Source organism: Lygodium microphyllum, chromosome 21 (assembly GCF_053477565.2).
Source record: "Lygodium microphyllum isolate KBCC chromosome 21, Lygodium_microphyllum_v1.1.10, whole genome shotgun sequence".
Classification (NCBI taxonomy): Eukaryota; Viridiplantae; Streptophyta; class Polypodiopsida; order Schizaeales; family Lygodiaceae; genus Lygodium; species Lygodium microphyllum.
In genome coordinates this window covers 30,696,405-30,719,101 of record NC_141155.1, presented here as the reverse complement: position 1 = coordinate 30,719,101, position 22,697 = coordinate 30,696,405, and the positions used below count along the sequence as shown (strand labels likewise).

At 40.6% G+C, this 22,697-nt stretch overlaps 1 protein-coding gene across 2 annotated transcripts in view; it reads right to left on the bottom strand.

Annotated features, from left to right (window-relative positions):
- Positions 1 to 11,245: 11,245 nt before the first annotated feature.
- Positions 11,246 to 22,697, bottom strand: part of LOC148017862 (uncharacterized) — a 54,380-nt gene continuing 42,928 nt past the window's right edge. Inside the window, exon 4 of one of the 2 annotated variants that reach the window (XM_087662120.1) lies at positions 11,246 to 22,338. In XM_087662120.1, coding sequence (XP_087518246.1) covers positions 22,171 to 22,338 — 168 coding nt within the window. In that variant the 3' untranslated portion in view covers positions 11,246 to 22,170. The remainder of the gene's footprint in view (positions 22,339 to 22,697) is intronic. The other variant, XM_087662121.1, reaches the window with a different exon arrangement.

Here is a 22,697-nt window from a genome sequence, read left to right as displayed (position 1 = left end):
TGTGTGTGCATGTGCGCGCGCGCACTTGTGCGCTCTCTCTCTCTCTCTCTCTCTCTCTCTCTCTCTCTCTCTCTCTCTCTCTCTCTCTCTCTCTCTCTCTCTCTCTCTCTCTCTCTCTCTCTCTCTCTCTCTCTCTCTCTCTCTCTCTCTCTCTCTCTCTCTCTCTCTCTCTCTCTCTCTCTCTCTCTCTCTCTCTCTCTCTCTCTCTCTCTCTCTCTCTCTCTCTCTCTCTCATTTTGTTTGTTACATATTGTATTATGAGAATGACACAAAAAATATAAGGGAGAAGGAGAAGAGAAAAGCATTTCCCTTTACACGAACATGATTATATTAAAGAAAGAAGATGACCTACTAAGAACAAAGATGAATGGGTAGCTTTTGCTAAAATTAGAGAATGCTCACTACTCACACTTAAGAATTCTCCATTTAAAAATTAAATATAAATTCAAAGCTACAACAACATCCCAAATCATGCTAATGCTAACTAATGCAATCCTCTCAAGTAAAATATTCTAAACTAATGCAACCTCGCAACATGACTTGGGGATAGAAAAGAAGACGACCTCATTTACCACTTAGAAATAAGTTTGAAACTTTGCTTAACATGCATTTGACTTATGAATCCATTACAAATTGTTGCTCAGAGAGAGAGAGAGAGAGAAAGTTATATCAACATCTATAAAAGGCCAAATCGATCTATGAGACCAAAATGTTACATTTGGGAAGTTTAGGGATTTCACATGTCCCAAAAAAGTTGTCATCTAATGTTATGACTTACTAAATGTAGAATAAACATGGACCATAGGCATGGGTGACAAGCTACCTCTATGTGGCCTCTTGTGGTGGAGGTGTCAATCAAACCAATGAGGGCTCTATAGTTGAGGGAGAAGTCAATGCTCCATAGAATTTTGTGAGTGCACACTAGTGTGTGCCTCTGTCTCTACTGTTGGGTCTATTAGAGGTTCTCTTTGTGGTGACTTAGCTTCAATAAGAAGAGCCTGAGACATCTCTAATTCGAAAAATCCATAACCCTAGACAGTGGCCCAAATCCCTCTTTGAACAAGTAATGGAAGTGCCCTTAGATCTCATACTACACTAGGCATTTGCATAAGTAGCGCTCCTCCATCTCTAGGTCGAGCTAATAAGGCTGGTAAATCCTATCATCCGAGGGAAGGGAGTTTTCGTTCTATCTACCTATCTTGATTCAGAGCTAGTGTGAGGATATACGCAGTTGTCCAATTTCACATCGTACATCATGAGACAAGTGTGCATCCATGTATCTCGAGCGGACAACAAAGCCATCAGGTGATATGTGTAGAAGATGCATCCAATAGAAATCCATCTTCGTTCTCGATATCCCCAGTAGGTGTCACCCATGGGAATGCCCATCAACTTTTAGCAAAGAAAGAACCATTTAAGGCCATTATCCCCTTGATAATGCCATCTAGTATCAAGGGAGAACCATTTTAGACAATCATTCCCTTCATAACCAACACAAGGGAGAACCATTTAAGGCCATTATCCCCTTGTATAGATGCCTCTTGCAAATAAGCCTCACAACTATAACTCAACCACTATGAGGCGAAACCTCCAAGCTAATCCAAAAGTGTGAATGTTAACCACAGAGGAGAAACCAATATAGGATTTTCATACTATATAAGTCATTGATCCAATCAAAAAAATAGGTCCGTGTAATTGTTAGTTTCTAACTGAAACAAACCAATAAGCACAAGTACTACACACAGCCATGGGATATGCATATCTAAGATGCTTTAGGTGTGTTTATATTAGATGAAATAGGTAATTTCCAAGAGGACTTCTTTAGAGATGTGTTGAGGAAGAACAGAGTATGTGTGAAAATAATTTGTATCCCAAAGTAAGAACTACTTCATCATAGTTGTCATTGTCCCAAAGTCAACAACCAAAAAACACACATATTATGACTGAAAACTACTACCCAACAGTCTATATTGTCATTAAGACTGGCTAGGATGAGATGAACAGGAAATACAAACTTCTAGAGCAATCTACGCATGATCAAACTTAAAAACAACAGTCAAACATAGCAGACAGCACCAAAACCAAGAGACACATGCTCTAATACCATGTCAAAAAAGTGTCGAGCAACAGAAGCAAAAAGACACTACTAATAGAGACTGCAATGAACACAAAGAACAAAAAGAAATAGCAAGAACACAACTCATAGATGGTAGAGAATAGACTTGGGAAATGAAATCCATATACCAAGGCTTAAGAATAGTACAGTTGCACAAGCTGAGAGTGTAGCTAGCACAGTGCAATAGTCTCTCTCTCTCCACCAGACAACAGGCATGTTGTTGTATAAGTATCTAATCGTTACTAAGAGTGGAGAGGGACATGTCTATAAATAGGTTGTAAGTAATACATCACAATGACCAGTTGGCTGCCACAATAAGGTGCATTAAATGCAGTCAACTAGACAAAAGGTTACTACATCACAAATGAAATGCACATTGGTTGTTGCAGGTCACCGCACCCACAATAACCACTCCGGCACCCAGGTTATGTACATTCCTAATAATGCATTTTGGATTCCGTACAAAAAAAGGACTTGCAATTGTACATCAGGTATACTCTATTAGGTCTGCGCATTGAAAGAAAAGGAAAAGTGCAACAAGAAGAGATCATCTTGTGGGAAATCTACTGCTCGGTTAGATTTGCTACAACAAAGTCGGAAACAAAAGAGAAATTGAATGAGACATAGGCTTTATTTGGATTGAAATATCCCTATTAGCTTGGGACAAGCAATAAGCCCGATCATAGGAGAATCAACTTGCTGTAAAATTTTATAGAGTAATAGAATGATACCAAATACTTCTGATGTTAATGGAATGATAGTAGAGTAGAAAAATTTTCAACATGTAAATGTTTATAATTATAGTGTAAATATCTTTGATGCTTTGTCATTCTCTAATTGGAAATTTTCTACATGCCTATATGTTGAGCTAAAACACGCTTTTTAGCTGATTAGCATTCTTAAACAACCCCAAAATACACTTAATTAATGAAAACCCCTAAAAACGGGAGCGGTCCAAGAGAGTTTCAGTGGTCCCCCAAAAACCCTAATTCTTTGGAGCACCCTTCAATATATATAAATAGATAGGCTGCCCCCATTCAGCATCATTCCTTTTTTCAAGTTTCTCACCCTTGTGTGCAGATTTCATCCATCAATCTACCTCCACGTGGCTATCCAACCTTCACGATTGCTGCCACCTCTCCATCAACCCTTGCAGTGCCTTGGTGCCTTCCTCCAGGTTGCCGCCCCACTGTCTGGTGCCATCTTCTAGGCTGCATTTGACATCCACCTATCATCACCACCATCTCTTCGTGCCTATGTTTGACACACATCAACCAAGCGTTAATCTCCACACCCTGCAGTTGCCTACGTTTAGGCTCCCTCTATGTGGCAACAGTGTGCCTGCTTCCCTCTCCATCAAGTGACATCCTTCAACTTGTGTTCACTCCACACTCCGACTAGTGATCATAGACTTCGGATCCGTCTTCGGTGGGTCACTCTCTGACACTTTGTTGTGCCCTTGAGTATCTATACACTCTTACATTCATTTACAACATTCATTCATTGCAAAGATGTGTTCTTCTCTCCCTTCTTCTATTGTGTTTGATTTTGGAGTTTTGCGTTTAGTGTTTGAGTTTTTCTTTCTGTGTCTGTGTCTCTCTTTGTGTTTCTATCGTGGTCGTACACTCTTTGTTTCCTCGGTACAAATCTAGATCAATTTTCTTCACATGGTATCAAAGTCGATGCTCTTGTAAAGAGTATCCTGTGAATATTGTGGAGAGCTTGGTTTTGCGTGAGGCACAGAATACAACTCATAACTAAATCACAATGTCACAGACACCTTCTCCAATTCCTATGATGTCCTATCAGGATTCTCCATCACTAGAGGCCCTAAGATGACATTATGGACTCACTGAGGAAGACGACACTCCACCTTCACTGTCACCTTCTTTTTTTACTCCTATTCCAGATTTCACCCACATGACAAAGGAGGACTTTGAGGAGTACTATTGCAACAAGTACGGTGATGTTGACACCTCTCCTATCAGTTTTACTACCACATTCGGACCAATTGGTGAGGCTAGCCACCTCTCCAATCTTGGAAGATATACAGCATTCGAAACATCTAGCAATCCATCTTCATCATCTTAGCCAAGTTCAATGTCAAGTTCGTATGATCCTTTTGAGTTGCATGAATCAAAACCCTCACTTGTTTCTTCTTTTGAGTTACACGATTCGAATGGTTGCTTCGTGTATGTAAACTTCAATAGAGGGGCCTCTCAAAGAAGACATAATTCAAGTACATCTACAACTTTTGTTTCATTTATCACACCTTGATCACCTCTCATTATCTTTCCAAAACCTTGGATTATAGTCCACATCCACATCACACACACTAGGGGTTGGATCTTCCATCTCTGCTCCTAGCACTTTCTCATTCTCTACTCCATTCTCTACCTCTTTGCACCTTGGTACTTTATTAGGGGAAATGTCAACCTTTAACACAATGTCTTCCACTTTTCTGCAAATGAGCACACCCATAGCACCTGGGACGACTATCATTCTCTACCCCATTCTCTACCTTTTTGCACCTTAGTACTTCATTAGGGGGAATGTCAATCTTTAACACAGTGTCTCCCACTTTTCCGCAAATGAGCACACCCATAGCACCTGGGACGACTATGATGGGCATCTCTCTCACTATCCCCAAATTCACATCTCACATAACCACTCAAACGTGGGGTTTTCCATCCTCAACTTATGGTGCATCTTCACACTCTCCTTAGGTTACACCTATGCAAGGACTCCCATCTTCTGCTCCACATGTTCCCATCGCACCTCCTTGGGTTGCTCATGCGGCTACCATGCCCATCCCTAGTCACCCCACCCCTACCTATGGATCCACCTTGCACATTTATTGTATGCTTGGTGGGCACTCTAGGACCCATTCCCAAGTGTACTTCACTCCCCCATCCTACCCGCATTACATTTTTTCCCATTATCCATCACCTAGCACTACCACTCCTATTGCAACGGCCAAAAATGCCTTCACAAATAAGACTCATTTTAGCGGGTCGAACTTTACCGCTTGGTCAAATTTCATGCAACAAGTGCTTGAGTGTCAAGGTATTTGGAACCTCGTTATTTGTCTAGAGCATGTACTGACCCTAACTACATTCATTAATAGAGAGCCCACAATGCCACAGCCAATGTTGAGCTAATGTAGGGATTGCTTCTTGAGTTTCACTCTCAGTTACAACACTTCCCACTTGTGTCAGAGCATTGGAATCACCTTCTCGACCTCTATATGGGCAAAGATCGTACACTCAATGCATAAATCTCAACTTTGAGCTTCAAGAGTTCTCTATTAAGGAAGGGAATGATTTGAAAGTCAAGTTGGCTTACTATAGGTAGTTACTCATTGAGTTTGCCACTACTAGCTCTCCGAAGTCAGATGATGATCAGGTTACATTCTTCTCGAATAAGTTGCCCAAAAAATACTTCAATTTCATACAAGACATCATCTCACAACCTAGACTGCCGACCATCTACGAGTTTGAGTGTCAATTATTACGTTATGCAAGGTTGCATGATCAAGTCCACAAGAAATTCTCATCATAGCCTTATTCAGAGCAAAGGGGGTCGGTTGCCTCTTCTTCAAGAGGGAAAACCAATAGTGGCAAGAACTTGCAAGATGCGAAGGCAAGCCAATCCAAGGATGACACCTCTTCCTCAGAAGAAACCAAAGAACCAAGACTTGTCTAGCAACAATTCCCTAAGAAAATTAGGTTTTGCACACATTGCCAAAGATTCTGCCATGTGGATAAGGAGTGTCACTCCAAGGCCCAAGGTCTGCCAGCTAAAAAGCCTCAGCAAATAACTACGACTGCACAGTCCAATGGGGCTACGCTTCTTGCTTCTACTTCCCCTACTCCCTCAGCACCAGTCGCTATTAGATATGTGGCATGCAAACATCCTCAAAAGACACTCTTTCACTACCCCTAAGAGATTGGCTGATTGGTCTGCAAGTTCCAATTCCATTGCACTTCATGCATCTATCTCACCTCCCTCTCCACCTTGTCAAGAATTTCATTGGCAAACATCTGCTAATGGGCGTATGCGGTGGCAGCCACACTATTACACTAGCAAGATACCCTACGCTAGTGTAGCATTCATTTTTTGTACTCTTAGAGTTGGGCCTATAGGATTCATTGTCCTTAGCTTTTCCATTATTATGTCTTCTGCTGCATTTACTCACACACATACACATTCATTGCATTGTACTTTCAGTTAGTTTTTTCTTTCTGTTATGTTTTGCTTTGGAGCATCTCATTACTGACCTCTGTGCTTGTAGATTCTTATCTCTTTTGCAAGGTTTGCTTTGGTCCGTCCTGGGCTGGAGAGTGAGGATGTGTATCGTTTCTTTCATGGTTTAATTATCCTAAGAGTGTTTACTCTTCTTCCAACATGGAGGCTTCCCCTCCCAAGACGAAGTGTGTAGCATCTCTCTTGATGCTATAATGGCGGTGACTTCTATCTTGCCCTTCCAACAGGGTGCTTTATCCTTTTCATCATCTTCTTCTTCCATTCATCATGGTTCTCGGCATCACACAAAGATTGACATTAGGCTCATCTTCCTCCTTCGACATCTATATCCAAGTTGAGAGGGGATTCCTATCCTTCTTGGTATTCTACAAGCTTTAGCACTATGTCTTCAACATCGGCTTCTTCCTCCTATTGTACCTTTCTCCTTAGCATTGCATGATTTCATCATCTTTGTACTTGGACACTTGGATAAGTGAACAAATTTTCCATGAGAGACACTGTCCAAGTGACACTTGTTGCATGAGCATTCTCCAACATATAGCATACTTTATATCTCATTGTGCAAAGCACCATTTGAGTGGATTCTAAGTTGTTTCCACTGGCGACTATTGTCACCACACCACCATACTCCATCATATGGATATCTCATTATCTTTTTCTCCTCGTCATCAATACCCTCAAGTGAATTGGTAAGCTTGTAATGTTTCGTGATGTTGGGTACACCTTCTCTACTCCCATTTTCTGAATCCCCATTACTCAATTGACCAAATCCCATAAATTTTAACTCTTTTTATTAAAAAAATGTTCAATGTGGTTCCATCTGCCATTGTAAGGCTTGGTAGGCCACTGAGTAGCCAATGTGTACCCTTTGTCCGATGCCCTATTCTCTCTGGGGTAACTACTTGGACTCCTTGGTAAGATAACCATCACTATAGTCTTGGTAGGCCCTAGGCAACCCACGTACACCCTTTGTCTAATGCTCTAACTACTTTAGGATGGAACACCTTGAGATAAGTAAAAATCAAAGTGAGAGTTTCAATTACCCCTCAAAAACCCCAATTCTTTGGGATACCCTTCAACATCTATAAATAGACAAGATGCCCTCATTCAACATCATCCCTTTTTGCAAGTTTCTCACCCTTGTATATAGTTTTCAACCATCACTCACCTCCATGTGACTGTTCAACCTTCACAACTATTGCCATCTCTCCATCAACACTTACATACCTTGGTGCCTTCCTCCAGGCTATCGCCCACTATCTAGCACATTCTTACAGACTGCATTTGGCATCCACCTGCCATTGCCAGCATCTCCACCATCTCATGGTACCTACATTTGACACACATCGACATCAATCTCTACACTCTTCAACTACCTGCATTTGGACTCCCTCTGCCTAGGACTCCCTCTGCCTGGCAACAATGTGGTTGATTCTCTTTCCATTAGGCGGCATCCTTCAACTTGCATTTGCATCCTTCTAGAGCTGCCTCGCATCAACATTTTGCAAATTCCTCACTCCACACTCCAACAAGTAGTCACAGACTTTAAATACATCTCCGATGGACATCACTCTCTAACACTTTGTTTTCTGCCCTTGAGTATCTATACACTCTTACATTCATTTACACTATTTATTCACTTCAGAGTGTTGTTCTTCTCTCCCTTCTATTTGTGTTTGAGTTTTAAGTTTTGCTTTTTATGTCTGTGTGTTTCTCTATGTATTTTTGTCGTGGTCGTATACTCTATGTTTCCTCAGTACAAACCCTGGCAATTTTCTTCACACTATATATACAAAGAGATGAATGAGAGAAAACCATGAAAATTTCTAAGATCTGTAGTGAAAAGAGTCGGGAGAAGCTGGTTGTGTCAGTCAAAGTTTCCTTTGTGTGGTGATTTAAATGGATCGCAAGAATAACCACATATTAGAGCTATGTATTATATGTAACACCCATAATGGAGAAGGCAGGAAGTGGAAACTCAAGTTGTGAATGAGCAAAGAATATAACAAGAAGTTTTTCAAAATCCCCTAGCTCTCTTGAGTCTCATCAGCTCATGCATCTGTGTTGCCTGTCATGTCGAAATGACCATGGTGGAGCCCAACTCCTCTTATTGGCAGAGTTGAAAGCTCTCTGTCTCATGTGGTTAGTGAGTTGTGTGCATCAGAGAAGAGGGGAAGTGACGTCCCAATTGGGAGAATGCAATGAATGATCAGAATGCACAAGAGAGGCACAGAATCTAGCATTTTATATTAAGGATTTAGTAACAAAAGATACCAAGGATTGGCAGTTTGTTTTTCATATCTCCTTAAACTCTGGCTCAGTACGCAAAGAATAACATGATGAATCTCTCTAGATCTGAAATATCAAATCATGCTAAATTCACTAATTGGAAGCTTATATTCTAGAATCCAATCTTGATTTTGATAGCCATTTATAGATTCTCAGCAGTACAAGTACATAAGATTGTAAGTGATATTGTTGTCATGCTGAAATATATGGTTTCTTTGCTTTTTTCCTGGAAAGGCTTTGCCAACTTGTTTTTGGAGCTTTGAGCTGATGTCAAGTTTGAACTTGAATGAAGTGTTGCTGCAATTGGAATGTTAGAGATTAAAAGAATTATATTGCTAAGAACTCGAGGTCTTAGTATGTAAAAATGGAATCAAGTCTGCTGGGATCCACTTTGTGTAACCTGCCTTAGATGAGGATTTCCATCCTGAAGAGTAGGAGATTAAAGGAGAAAAGTAAATGAACAATGCTTAAGAGATAACCATAATTGAACTGAATATATTTGTAGAACAGAGTCAAAAGAGCATTTCTGGTAACATCCTATTTGCTAATAAGTTTAGTTGAGTAGCAATTCAGAGTATGGATGAGATGGATACCTTAACATGGATTGTATATCCGTAGACAATGACTGAAAAACCTTGGCTTTTCTTATGGGTGTTGGCTTGGGGGTTGTTAGAGGCCAGCCACCCAATTCATATACCATGTACCGACGTTAGCCCTCCCTATTAAAATGCAAGCCATAAGAGCAGGGAAGGACCATAAATACACCTCAAAATATGCATACAACTATTCCCATGAAACGCCTTTGGAGGATTGAAGTATTGGCTACAGATGGAGATAGGATATGAGAGGTCAATACACATGTGAATTAGCCAAAGAAGTTTCCCAAGTACCTAACAAAGTTATGCTCATACAAATGTAGGGTTATCCAGATCCTTCATTACCTTGGTCTTTGATGGCTGGATCCAGTGGAGCAGCCACTGCACAAACACTTGAAGTGATAGAGTTTCAACCTGTAATAAGTAGGACATCTACATACAAAAGCATATGGCACACCCCCTCCAAACAGTGATGAATGGAAAGATCCATATTGTAATGGGAGGAAAAAAGATTCCTTAAGAAATTGATCTATCAAATTGTAACAGGAACATGGAACGTGCTTAAGCTCATAAAGAGCCTTTTGCATGGTAAAGCCTTATTTCTTATGGCTTGAAACCGAGAAGATCAATGGCTTCACCACATAGACCTCATCTAAGTATCCATTCCAAGAAGCATGTTTAACATTCACTTGATATACACACACAGGAGTCAAAAGGATGGAAGCTGGGCACTGGAAGCAAAGTCTCTGCATAATCAACACCATATTTCTAACTCAAATCCTACACCAATAATCTAGCCTGATATTTGCCCAAAGTCACATCCACATCCACTTCGAGCCTAGAACGAAAGATCCATTTTATTGTAATGACTTCCTTGTGATGAGGGTGATCTACCAAGTTCCAAATCCCATTATGGCCAATGCTTTCAAGTTCCTACATAATGCTACCAGTATGTTTCAGAAAAAGTTTCAAGACAAAAAGTCTGCATGGAATGGGATGCAACATTTATGACCAAAATTGAATGTTTGTGCCCTTCCAAGAAAGTAGAATCTATCTTAGGCCACAAATACACAGTCATTTTGAGTGTTGACCGAGTGGAATCAGATCTGTTATTTCAATCACAACCCTACAAGCAAAAACCAATCCACCCTTTCAATCATAACCTTTTAGAAAAACAAAACTTAATTCTTCTGCATGCGATCACTAAAAGCGAACCACTAAACTAAGGATCATGGCCACAATTCAATTTCAACTACAATACATCAATTACAACAATCAAGCATCTATGACTGCTCCCTTTGAGATATCTTTGTCCAAATCATCATGCATATTTAGTGACACTTGATCCCTCACCAAGGCATAGAAGCATGTGATCACTAAAAGCGAACCACTAAACTAAGGATCATGGCCACAATTCAATTTCAACTACAATGCATCAATTAGAACAATCAAGCATCTATGACTGCTCCCTTTGAGATATCTTTGTCCAAATCATCATGCATATTTAGTGACACTTGATCCCTCACCAAGGCATAGAAAGCCAAACAAGCTTGGGTGATGTACTAAGTAAGAGCAAACAGAGTACCAAGAAGGTCAAGGAAATATTCTCTACACATACGAACAATGGATTGCGGGTCCATAATCAGCGAGCGTTGTGCATGTTGGAGGTGCACCATGTTTTCTCGAGCAGGAGAGCCATCCAAGCCTCCAAAAAATTTATGTGATTGACACAAAGCTTCTTGTAAAATTTCAGTCAAGCTTTGCAGCTCGGCTTGCCGATAAGATATCAACTGGAGATACTGAATGAGATTCCTTGGTCTTGTGACCAATGGTAGCAAGAACAGATCATCCGAGGAATCTATTACCAAGGAGTTGACCAATGCCAGCATTGCTTCAATAGCATGCTGACACAACCTGCAAAGAGAAGCAGGTGGTGTGGACGATAAAAGTGTTGCTAATTCTACTTTGCGCTTTGACACATGCAAGAGGCCTTTGCCTCCTCGGGATGTTTTCCATTCTCAGCAACAACAATTCCCTTCTCGTGCTTCAAATGCTAGTTTGCAGAGGGCAGATCTTGTAGATGTGAGCCGTAGTAAGATGGAGAGATTTCAAGCTGCTAAAGCTATGGATGCTAAAGGGAAAGGGAAAGTGGTGATTCAAGGCCTTTGCCTCCTCGGGATGTTTTCCATTCTCAGCAACAACAATTCCCTTCTCGTGCTTCAAATGCTAGTTTGCAGAGGGCAGATCTTGTAGATGTGAGCCGTAGTAAGATGGAGAGATTTCAAGCTGCTAAAGCTATGGATGCTAAAGGGAAAGGGAAAGTGGTGATTCAATAGTTTTCTCTATTGTGGTTTATCATGAGACTCGCGTTATGGAATGTTAAAGGCGTCCCTTTGGGCAATAAGCAATATCGGTTGTGAAAAATTATGTTAGCTAGTAAATGGGATGTTTTTTGTTCTGTGGAGCACAAACAGCCTGCTTTGGCAGATTCTTATGTATACAAGGATTATACAATGTTTTTTAGTGGTCAGGTTCCTCATAAATCTGGAGTGCAGGTACACGCAAAGATTGAGGTTTCATGTAAAAACCCCTAACTCTGTGTTGAAAATTCTATGTAATAAGGTGAGGAGATGGGTGAGTATGAGTCAAACGAGACTCCTGTCTACCATTACATCTAACCATAGTGACCTAGGAATCATCCTGAAGAGGCAGATTCCGACCAACCGAAAGCGATACACGCTCAATACTAACTTGGGAAACATCCTTATTTCCATCATCATGTCCATGCAAGGCAAGAGGCACAAGAGCAACATCTTGTTGTTGAGTCATCGGCTAGGGATCATGCTCTTACATATCCATATCATGGTCCAAAGAACGCTGCAATATCTCAAGGCTTCTATCACATTCAGAAATAAAATGGCTCGATTGGCACATTGAAAACAATGTCCAGTAAATGTGCCCCATTTAAGCTCAAAAACCAACATCTGTAACCCAAGGACCTCAAAGCGAAAATGGGCTGCCTACAAGGATGGATGGGTAATCATCACTGAGACAAAAGGTCGACATGATGGTAAGAGGCTTATGAGACACTTAGGATGTCATTATGGAACTATAATGGCGCTGGTTACTTTGAAAAGAACCTCTATAATATAGACATCGTCATGTACATAGAAAACACACCAATGAAAAGATAGCCAACTACCAAACATGTAGGGATACACATTGGAAAGTGTATTTTAACCAACAACTAGAAAACGGTGAAGCACTAGGGATTCTGGACATGTGGCCATAATATATCAAAAAAACCTCAAAGGGATGATGCAGGTAATGAAGAGAGATGATGATGCACAATACTTATGGATTGGGATACATGAAAAGGTACCTGACTACCAGACATGTAGGGATACATATTGAAAAGTACATTTTAACCAACAACTAGAAAATACAAATTTCAGAGACATGACCATACTATATCAGAAAGACCTCAAAGGGATGATATAGGTAATGAAGAGAGATGTTGATGCACAATACTTATGGATTAGGATACATGAAAGGAGACTGCAAGATATATTCATTGCAATATGCTACTTTCCTCCTACAAACTTGACCTTGTCACGAACGCTCAAGCAAGGATAGCCCTTGGTTCGTATGCAAACTCGTACATCCTCGTTCCATGAAGTTTCTAGAAGATTTCAATCTAAAACGTTCTAAAATGTTCAAGAAGTTATGTCATCAACGATGTCATAATAGAAGCTTCCCCTTAACCTCCTCAATTCTAGTATAGATAGGGGTCTTGGGATACAAGCCCTTCAATCTTGCCAAATTGTTATGAGCACGGCAAGTGCTTTTCAAGAGCAAAAGGATTCCTCTCACAACTTACAAGACAAGAACTTGAAAGAGAAACTCGATTACAAGAGAACTTCATTGCGAGATAACTCGATTACAAGAGACCTTGATTACAAGAGAATGCTCACAAGAGCCTTGCTTGACTACAAGACAAGACTCGATACAAGACAAGATCAAAACAAGACAAGAACTAGACAAGAAATGCTAATAAAGCTTTGCATGCAAGACCCATCATATGAAATTGGAGATCAAGTTTGGCTATTTCGACATAATCTACCTTTTTCTCGCCCTCCCAAAAACCAAATTATCAACTTAGGCCCTTTAAGATTCTTGGCCAACTAAATCCAGTCACCTATCATCTCCAGCTTCCCCCATCCACAAAAATCCATCCTATATTCCATATTTTAGTCTTGGAGCCATGTTATACATCCAATATCCCTGGAAGAATACCAAAGCCATCGCCTCTGATCGTAATCAAAGATCACCAAGAATATGAAGTCGACAAAATCTTGGATTCGAGAATTTCAAGAGACAAATCATAGTATCTTGTCTGTTGAAAGGGCTATGAAGTGAACGGACATGGAAACCATCTTCACATCTGCAAAGAGCTCCTATTAAGATTCATGAATTTCATATTCAACATCCAACCAAGCTATGGCCTATTCAAACGCACCCCACTGCCCCTCGTGGAACTCGGTGCTAGAAGGAGGGGTAATGTAACGGACACTCAAGCAATGTAAATCAAGGACAGCCCTTGGTTTGAATGCAAGCTAGTACATCCTTGGAGTTTCTAGAAGATTCCAAAACATTCTAGAACATTCTATAGATTCAAGAAAGTACTAGAGATTCTAAGAAGGTTCTAGATAAGTCTTTGGAGAGTTCTAGAAAAGACTTGCATAACGCTTACATCGACATTGCTTATCTCATCAATCATGTCAATGATGCTTATGTTATCACTGATGTCATTATTAGAAGCTTGCCCTTAAGCTCCTCAATTCTAATATAACTAGGGGTCTTGGGCTTTAAGCCCTTCAATCTTGCCAACACCAGTTGTGAGGCTCCTGCAAGATAAGTCCTCTTACAGTTCTTGTCTTGTTTTGATCTTATCTTGTATTGAGTCTTGTCTTGTAATCAAGCGATGCTCTCGAGAGCATTCTCTTGTAATCAAGTTCTCTTGTAATCGAATTATCTTGCAATCAAATTCTAGTTCAATTTCTCTTTCAAGTTCTTCTCTTGTAAGCTATAGAGCAATCTCCTCACTCTCAAAGGGCACTTGCCACATGTTGTGAGGCTCCTGCAAGATAAGTCCTCTTACAGTTATTGTCTTGTTTTGATCTTATCTTGTATTGAGTATTGTCTTGTAATCAAGCGATGCTCTCGTGAGCATTCTCTTGTAATCAAGTTCTCTTGTAATCGAGTTATCTTGCAATCAAATTCTAGTTCAATTTCTCTTTCAAGTTCTTCTCTTGTAAGTTATAGAGCAATCTCCTCACTCTCAAAGGGCACTTGCCACATGAGATGGATCACCCTTTAATGTACTTTATGAGGATATTATGAGACATGCTAGCATTCGCAACATATTACTAATGGGGGATTTCAATGCACACACTAGAGAAAGACAAAGGGACTTTTACATGCATGATACTGCCATGTTGAAAGAGATTGACATAGATGAAGTAGGCCTACGTAGAAGAGCCCAAGACAAAGAAGTGAGCACCTATGGGACACATCTAATGGCTTTGGAAAGTGCACATAGACTAGCCTCTTGAGCTAAAATATGCTTTATAGCTGATTAGTATCTTTAAAAAGCCCCAACACAAGCTTAATTAATGAAAAACACAAAATTTGTGCGCCATTCAAGAGAGTTTCAATGGGCCCCCAAAACCCTAATTTTTTGGTGCATCCTCTATAAATAGACAGCTGCCATCATTCAACCCCATCCCTTTTATGCAAGTTTTCACTCCTCTACCATCGCCAGCCCATAAACTGCCTCCTATTACCTGCGTTTGACACTCCATTAGCCAGGCAACAATTGGTGACAGCCCTTCCCCAACTCCAAGTGACTTCTGCTGTCAGTGATAGCTCCTCCCTTAACCTGGAGGAATTTGACGACCGTCTCCATCCTCTTGGTGGCTGCACCATTACTGCATTTGCAATTTTCTGCTACTGCCCACTGTCTCAAGCATCATCCTTGCTGTCACCTTAGTCTTCTGAGGCTCTAATGATCAGTGTTTGGTGTTTCCTCGTCTTCCACACTCCGACTAGTGGTCACAATACTTGGGATCCATCTCCAATGGACGCCACTCTCCAACACTCCATTGCTCTACCCTTGGTCTATACACTCTTACATTCATTTACAGCATTCATTCACTTCAGAGTTCCTTCTCTCTGTGTTTGTCTTTATATTTGAGTTTTGAGTTTTGCATTTTGCATTTTACGTTTAGGGTTTGGTTTTTGTGTCACTATCTGAGTCTTTGTGTTTCAGTTGTGGTTGTTCATGTTGTGTTTCCTCAATGCATACCCTAGTATATCTTCACTTGGTATCAAAGCCAATGCTCTTCTAAAGAGTATCCTACAGTGACTGTGGAGGCTAGGCTTTGTGCGAGACTCACAAGTGACTCGATTTTGACTCATGTCTCAGACACCTTATGGGGATCCTATGATGCCCTATCGAGCTTCTCCATCATTGGAAGCTCTGAGAAGGCATTACGGTCTCAAGAAAGAGGTAGACACACCTTCACCTTTATCACCTTCTTCTTCTCGTTTTGGTCATCTTACAAATGAAGAGCTTGAGGAGTCCTTGTGCATCACGTACAGTCAAGTTTACACCCCTCCCACAAGTGCTGCTACTTGGTCTGGACCAATTGGTGAGACTGGCCACCACGCTGAACTTGGAGTGTCCACAACATTCAGCGCATCTAGTGATCCATCTCCTTCATCTCAGCAAGGCCTTATGTCAAGTTTGTATAACCCTTTTGAGTCATATAAGCAAAAACCCTCTCCTGTTTCTTCTTTTGTCATCCAAGATCTAGATGGTTTTCAGTATGTTAAATTTAATAGGGGAGACTCTCGAAGCAGATATCCTTTATCAAGTATATCTCTACCATCTATTTCATTTGAGCAAGTAAACCACATTTCTCAACTCCCTCCCATCCCATCACTATCTTCTCCACATTCTGATATACTCACATCTTTATTTCAAAACCTTGGATTACACTCCACTTCCGCTCAAAACACACTGGGGGTCGGCTCTTCCATCTTAGCTCCTAGCATCTTTTTATTCCCCATCCCACCATCATCAACTCCCTCCCATCCCACCATTATCTTCTCCACATTTTGATCTACTCACATCTTCGAACAGGTGAGAGAAAGACTAAAAACGCAGGTAGGACGACCTGTAGGAGAGAGAAATACTAAAAACGCAGACTGCAAGATTGTGATGATGTGACAAGCTGTATGGCAGCAGGTCTGTACAGGAAATCAAGCGCCAACTGATGGAGACGGCCATGGACATCTTCGGCTCAGATGTCCTCCACGAACGGGATGTGGGCAGCAAGCTGAAACGCCTAAAATCTGCAAAAACGAGATTGAGGCCTGAATGGAGGGCAGCATAGGTATTTATAGAAAATTTGGGCCCTCCCAAGTGGATTTGTGCTTATGGGACACAGAAACTCTCTAGGATCGCATTTCTTTTAAAAAAACAAGGTTTCTTCATTATTTAAGCATGTTTTCGGGCTATTTAAGTAAAGGTAATGCATTTTTAGCTCAACATCTCCTCCTACCTAAGTCTGGCACTCCATCAGCCAAGTGACAATTGGTGGCAGCCCTTCCCCAACTCCAGGTGACTTTTGTTGTCAATGTTGGCTCCTCCCTTCACCTAGCAACAATTGGCGACCATCTCCATCCTCTTGGCAGCTACATCATTGCTGCATTTGCAGTTTTCTCCTACCGCCCAGTGCCTTAGGCATCATCCCTACTATCACCTCAGTCTTCTAACCCTCTAGTGATCAGTATTCGGTGTTTCATCATCTTCCACACTCCAACTAGTAGTCACAGCACTTGGGATCCATCTCCGATGGACGTCACTCTTTGATACTCCATTGCTTTACCCTTTGGCATTTTGTACACACTTATATTCATTTACAACATTCATTCACTTCGGAGTTCTTTCTCTCTGTGTTCGTCTCTGTGTTTAAGTTTTGAGTTTTGCATTTGCATTTTGTGTTTAGGATTTGGTTTTTGTTTGACAATATCTAAGTCTTTGTGTTTCAGTCATGATCGTATATGTTGTGTTTCCTCAGTGCAAGCCCTAGCATATCTTCACATACCCATCTTAAATGGCCTACCACTATGGCCAAGATCTAACACTTTGGCACATTGGAACCACAAAGGAAGGGCAAATACTATCAACTACTTGGTAGGCTCACCAACATTGATACCAAACATCCAAAACTTTAAGATATCTAAGAGACCAATTGTCGTAGCAACAAACCATGCTAATTTGACTTTTGTGATCTCTTGTGGACATGGAACATCACGAATATTACTTTACAAAAGACACCTCACACGTCTATCATGGCGCTCTACAAACTACTTTGTATACATTGCATTTGAGCAAACCATTCGAGGAATGTACAAAGGAGTCAGAACTTAGTAGAGACCACACATAGATCAACTATGTATGCATTTCTAGGAGCCCTGCCCCAACGAAGACCCACACACTCTATTACTCCCCAAAATAGTTGGTGTACGATAAGTGTGTAGTTAATCAGGCTCACGTATAGAAAGAAATGGAGCTAGGTACTTAGATGCATCACTAAACAAGAATGCTCTTCAAATGCCTTGTACGGAAAAAGAAGCAAGACTACTTGACGAAAGCCATGACAAAGATATATCAACAATTTTTGGGATGAGATAACAAGAGTGCATTGAAGATGTTTCATGAAAGATAGCCACCCATACAAAGTATGTCACTAGATGCTTGGCTTGGCTATGGAAGACGGTTGTATGATCTATTAAGACAACCACCTATGCAACCCTCATAGGCTTGCAGGTCAAACAATGGTCTTTTTTCACCTAGAACATGGTTAGGGATGCGATTTATAGATTTTAGAATGGGAGAGCATAGGACGAGGATGGGCCAAAGCATTTCTCACATGCTTGCAACATACTAGCACCCATACAGGCAAACATGTTCAATTTCCTATGACCTGGTCAGACAACACTATAATTCCACTCTTTAAGCGTGGTGATCCTTTGATACCTCGCAATCACACAACTATCATGATCAACCATACTTTGGCCAAGATGTATGGATCTATGGAGCATGAACTCAATGAGTGAACTAAGATGCAAGGCACGAGAACACAAGGACAGGTAGGTTTTAGATGCAGGCTTTAGAGGCAGGTATAACACATTGGACCATATACTCACACTTGAAGCCATTATCAAGGAGAGTTGAGCTCAAGACAAGAGGATCTACTACTGCTTTGTGATTTTTGCAGAGCATTTGATACAATGCTCTGCACACACATTACGTAGAGACTACAGGATATTTGAGTACCAAAGGGTATGCGTTGGAATATTTATGCATTATATAAGACAGTGATATGCCATGTAGAAGCACCCAGGGGGCATCAAAGAGAACTAATAGTATCACAAGAGTGAATCAAGGAAACTTTCACCCACATTGTTTGGTTTATACATAGATAAAGTATATGATTACATTGACCAAGGAGGAGGAGACAAAGCCAACCTAGCAAGGGTATTGATACATATACTATTACAAACAAATGATATTGTTCTCATTCCGAATTCACTGAAGGGGTTGCAATGCCACCAAAATGCTCTACACATTTTTTGTGGAGATAGAGACCTCACAATAAACCTTGGGAAGACCAAAACCATGGTCTTCAACACTTTAGCAATATAGGCAACTAGATCCATGTATCAATTCATATTTTTGGAGGAGACACTGTGAAGTACACAACGGAATATGTCTATCTAGTAATCACCTTCTCTAGCCCTCAATTTTCGTTGTGAGGGGCATCAAAGGCCCATTTGGCATGGGGGGAGCATCAATGTGCTCACATATTGTTCCAAGCGCCTTGCACCAAACTATTTGACATCCTAGTCACACCTACATTGCTATATGGCCCTCAATTTTCGTTGTGCCCTAGGGCATCAAAGGCACATTTGGCACGAGAGGAGCATCAATGTGCTCACATATTGTTCCAAGCGCCTTGCACCAAACTATTTGATATCCTAGTCACACCTACATTGCTATATGGCCCTCAATTTTCGTTGTGAGGGGCATCAAAGGCCCATCCAATAATCACCTTCTCTGGCCCTCAATTTTCGTTGTGAGGGGCATCAAAGGCCCCCACAGGGGGAGCATCAACATGCTCACATACTGTTCCAAGAGCCTTGCACCAAACTATTTAACATCCTAGTCACACCTACATTGCTATATGGAGCAAAGGTATGAAACTATAGCTAGTATCTAAAACAGAGAGATTATTATGATGGCTGGGATAGCATGGAAAGGCCATTGATCATGATGATAGCACTTATGATTAGGAGTAAGCCATCGGAGCTCCTATCTTGAGCACTGAGACAACAAGGACACGGATGCACCCACAAGTACCTCCAGGATTGAGGATGGACTTCTACCGGAGTCGCTTCTTACATCTCTTTGATGATGGATTCGCTATTCTATAAATAGACACCCATCTCTCCTATAAACCAAGGCTGCTATCGAACAAATTCTCACCTCCTCTCACATGCTACCAATGGAGACAAGCAAATGGATAGATACTCCACTGGAGGATAGCACTTGCCTGCTTTGTGACCAAGAGCTTGAGATGGAGAAACGCTACCAATACAAATGTATAGTATACTATGACATATGAGAATGGTACTACTGCCACTTCCATGATGGTTTTGGACCCCTTCATCGAGTTATACAATATACTATGACATATGAGAACAGTACCACTCCCACTTCCATGATGGTTTTAAACCTCTTCGTCGAGCTATGGAGTACAAGGACCAAAGATGCCTAGGTCTCTTCCTTTAGGAGCTCTAGAGGTCTCGCACAGTACTACTACAAGACAAGAATCGAGCTCACCCAAAGGGACCCACACAGAGAGCAATGACAGAATTTTTTCATAGATCAAACCCTATTGACACTACTAGCCTAGCAGACATAGAGCCACCTTGCCAAACACCTCCCTTTCCATACTATGAAGTCACATTGGACAAAGACATTTCACTTTGTTGAGCATAACAACCCCATTTTGGACCTCTTCATTGTGTTATAGAGTACAATAATTAAAGATGCCTAGGTCTCTTCTTTTTGGATCTCTAGAGATGCCGCATAGTACTACTATAAGACAAGAGGCCAACTCACCCAAAAGGACCCACACATAGAGCAATGATATAGACTTATTTCATAGATGAGACCCTATTGACACTGCTAGCCTAGCAAAGATAGAGCCACCCCACTAGGCACCTTCCATTCCATACTATGAAGTCACATTGGACAGAGACATTTCACTTCACTGAGCATGACGACCCCATCTACCAAGACCACGTCCAAGGAGGCTGCACCATTACTTAGAGCCATCATCAGAGACACCATAGACTCACCACCAGGCATATCAATTGAGCAATTAGGGACCACATCATAGCTGACATCATGTGCAAATCTTGAGATCAACTATAGCCTATAGTCTCCACCTAGATTTCATCAAATAGTTTTGTTACATTAGCACTTCCTTTTCATTCTACAAACGGGACAACACATGACATGGCTATACTCTAGCATAGTTCTATCGCACACTTATTCTCAACATCATTTCGTAGGCTACTTAGTTTACTATTACCTTCATCTTATTGATGAGATAACATTAGACATGATGTTCTCTGATTTTGTCTCATAGGCCACATTGGCCTACCTATGCAGACATCAATCTCTTTTGTCTCGTAATGGAGACATCAATCTCTCTCTCTCTCTCTCTCTCTCTCTCTCTCTCTCTCTCTCTCTCTCTCTCTCTCTCTCTCTCTCCAACTACCAAAAGTCTTTCTCTCTCCAAACATTTAAGTCTTAAAATCTCCTCAACTAGGATATCATGGAACCCTCATCTTCCCTTGATGACGTGGCACTCCCATTTCCATTCCACCTCTTTTAGAAATTCTTGTTCCCTATCTCCATTTCCATTCCCATTCTGAATTTTTCCTTAGCTATGAATCACCATGCATGATGGCTTCACATACATACATACCTGTATAAGACATTGAAGGATTGAACCTAGGAAACCTTTTACAAACATGAAGTCTGATGGAAGGACCGAAATCCTATGTGGAATATTGAGCTAATGAGATAACAACCCCCAAGGAGATGGCCTAGGGGCAAATGAGTCTACATATGGATCAAACTACCTTGGGTTCCATAGGAATATTTCACAAGTATGAGAGCTTACCTCATTTGTCATTCAGCTTGTGTATGTATGCATAACAACCAAAGACTCAAAAGTGGGAAATTAGAGGATGAGTGCCATAAAATGCCTCAAAGGAGGTCTTGCACAGTCAAGTTGCAATTCAAAATGCATCCCAAGGTGTTAGCCAAAGTCTAAGAAAATTGTTAGAAAATCAAAAGAAAAATCTGGAAATTTTTCAAATCTAGTCAAACTCTTAGAAAGATTCTAAAAAATTAAAGAGAAAGCAGATGAAAATTTGCTTATAAATACTGATAATTCGCTCTTTGTAAGGCTACTAGGCAAGGTGCTCTTTATGATTCTTGGTTTTACTCATAAATAGAGGTCAATTGACAACTTTGTATTAAAATCATCCTTTAATGCTGCATTTCTCATTCACGTTTCTAAAAAAGCACATGATTTATGAAGATTGTCCTACTTGAAAAGAAATCTCTCTCTCTTTGTGCATTCTATTTGAGGGCAAAGAATAGTATAGTACAATGGGTCCCTCCTATAAACTGCACGTTCACCCTTTGCATTCCACTAAGTAATACCTTTTTCTTTACAAGTAGATCGTAACTCAAATATCAATAATATCAATGCTTGAAACCTTTTTCTCACACGATGTGCAAGAAAGTCTACCAAGACCTTTACAAGATTTACAAGTTGTAGCTTCTTCTTTCCTTTTGAAATTTTGTTCTTTTTGAAGCCAACCCATGCTCCACCTCTCCCTATCCTGCAAAAAGAGCTATAAATTCATCATTAATCTTTTTGTGTATCAATGGCATAAGAGATGCATCATGTGGACATATGTCTAGGTGCATCTAAATATATGTGTACATGCATGTTTGTGTGTATGAATGCATATCATGCTCACCATATTCTATTAGAAAATCTTCATATTTTCTATTAATCAATCTCTCTATAAATAGTCTAATTAGACTTTGAACTTACCTTTGAGTCACATGGATAAGAAGTTGTTAGCATAGGGAACCTTTCAATGTAAACTAAAAAAATTTCACACATATATGTCAATATGAATATACATATGTATATACACACATATATGTATATATGTATGTGGTTGTGCACGTGTGTATACACATA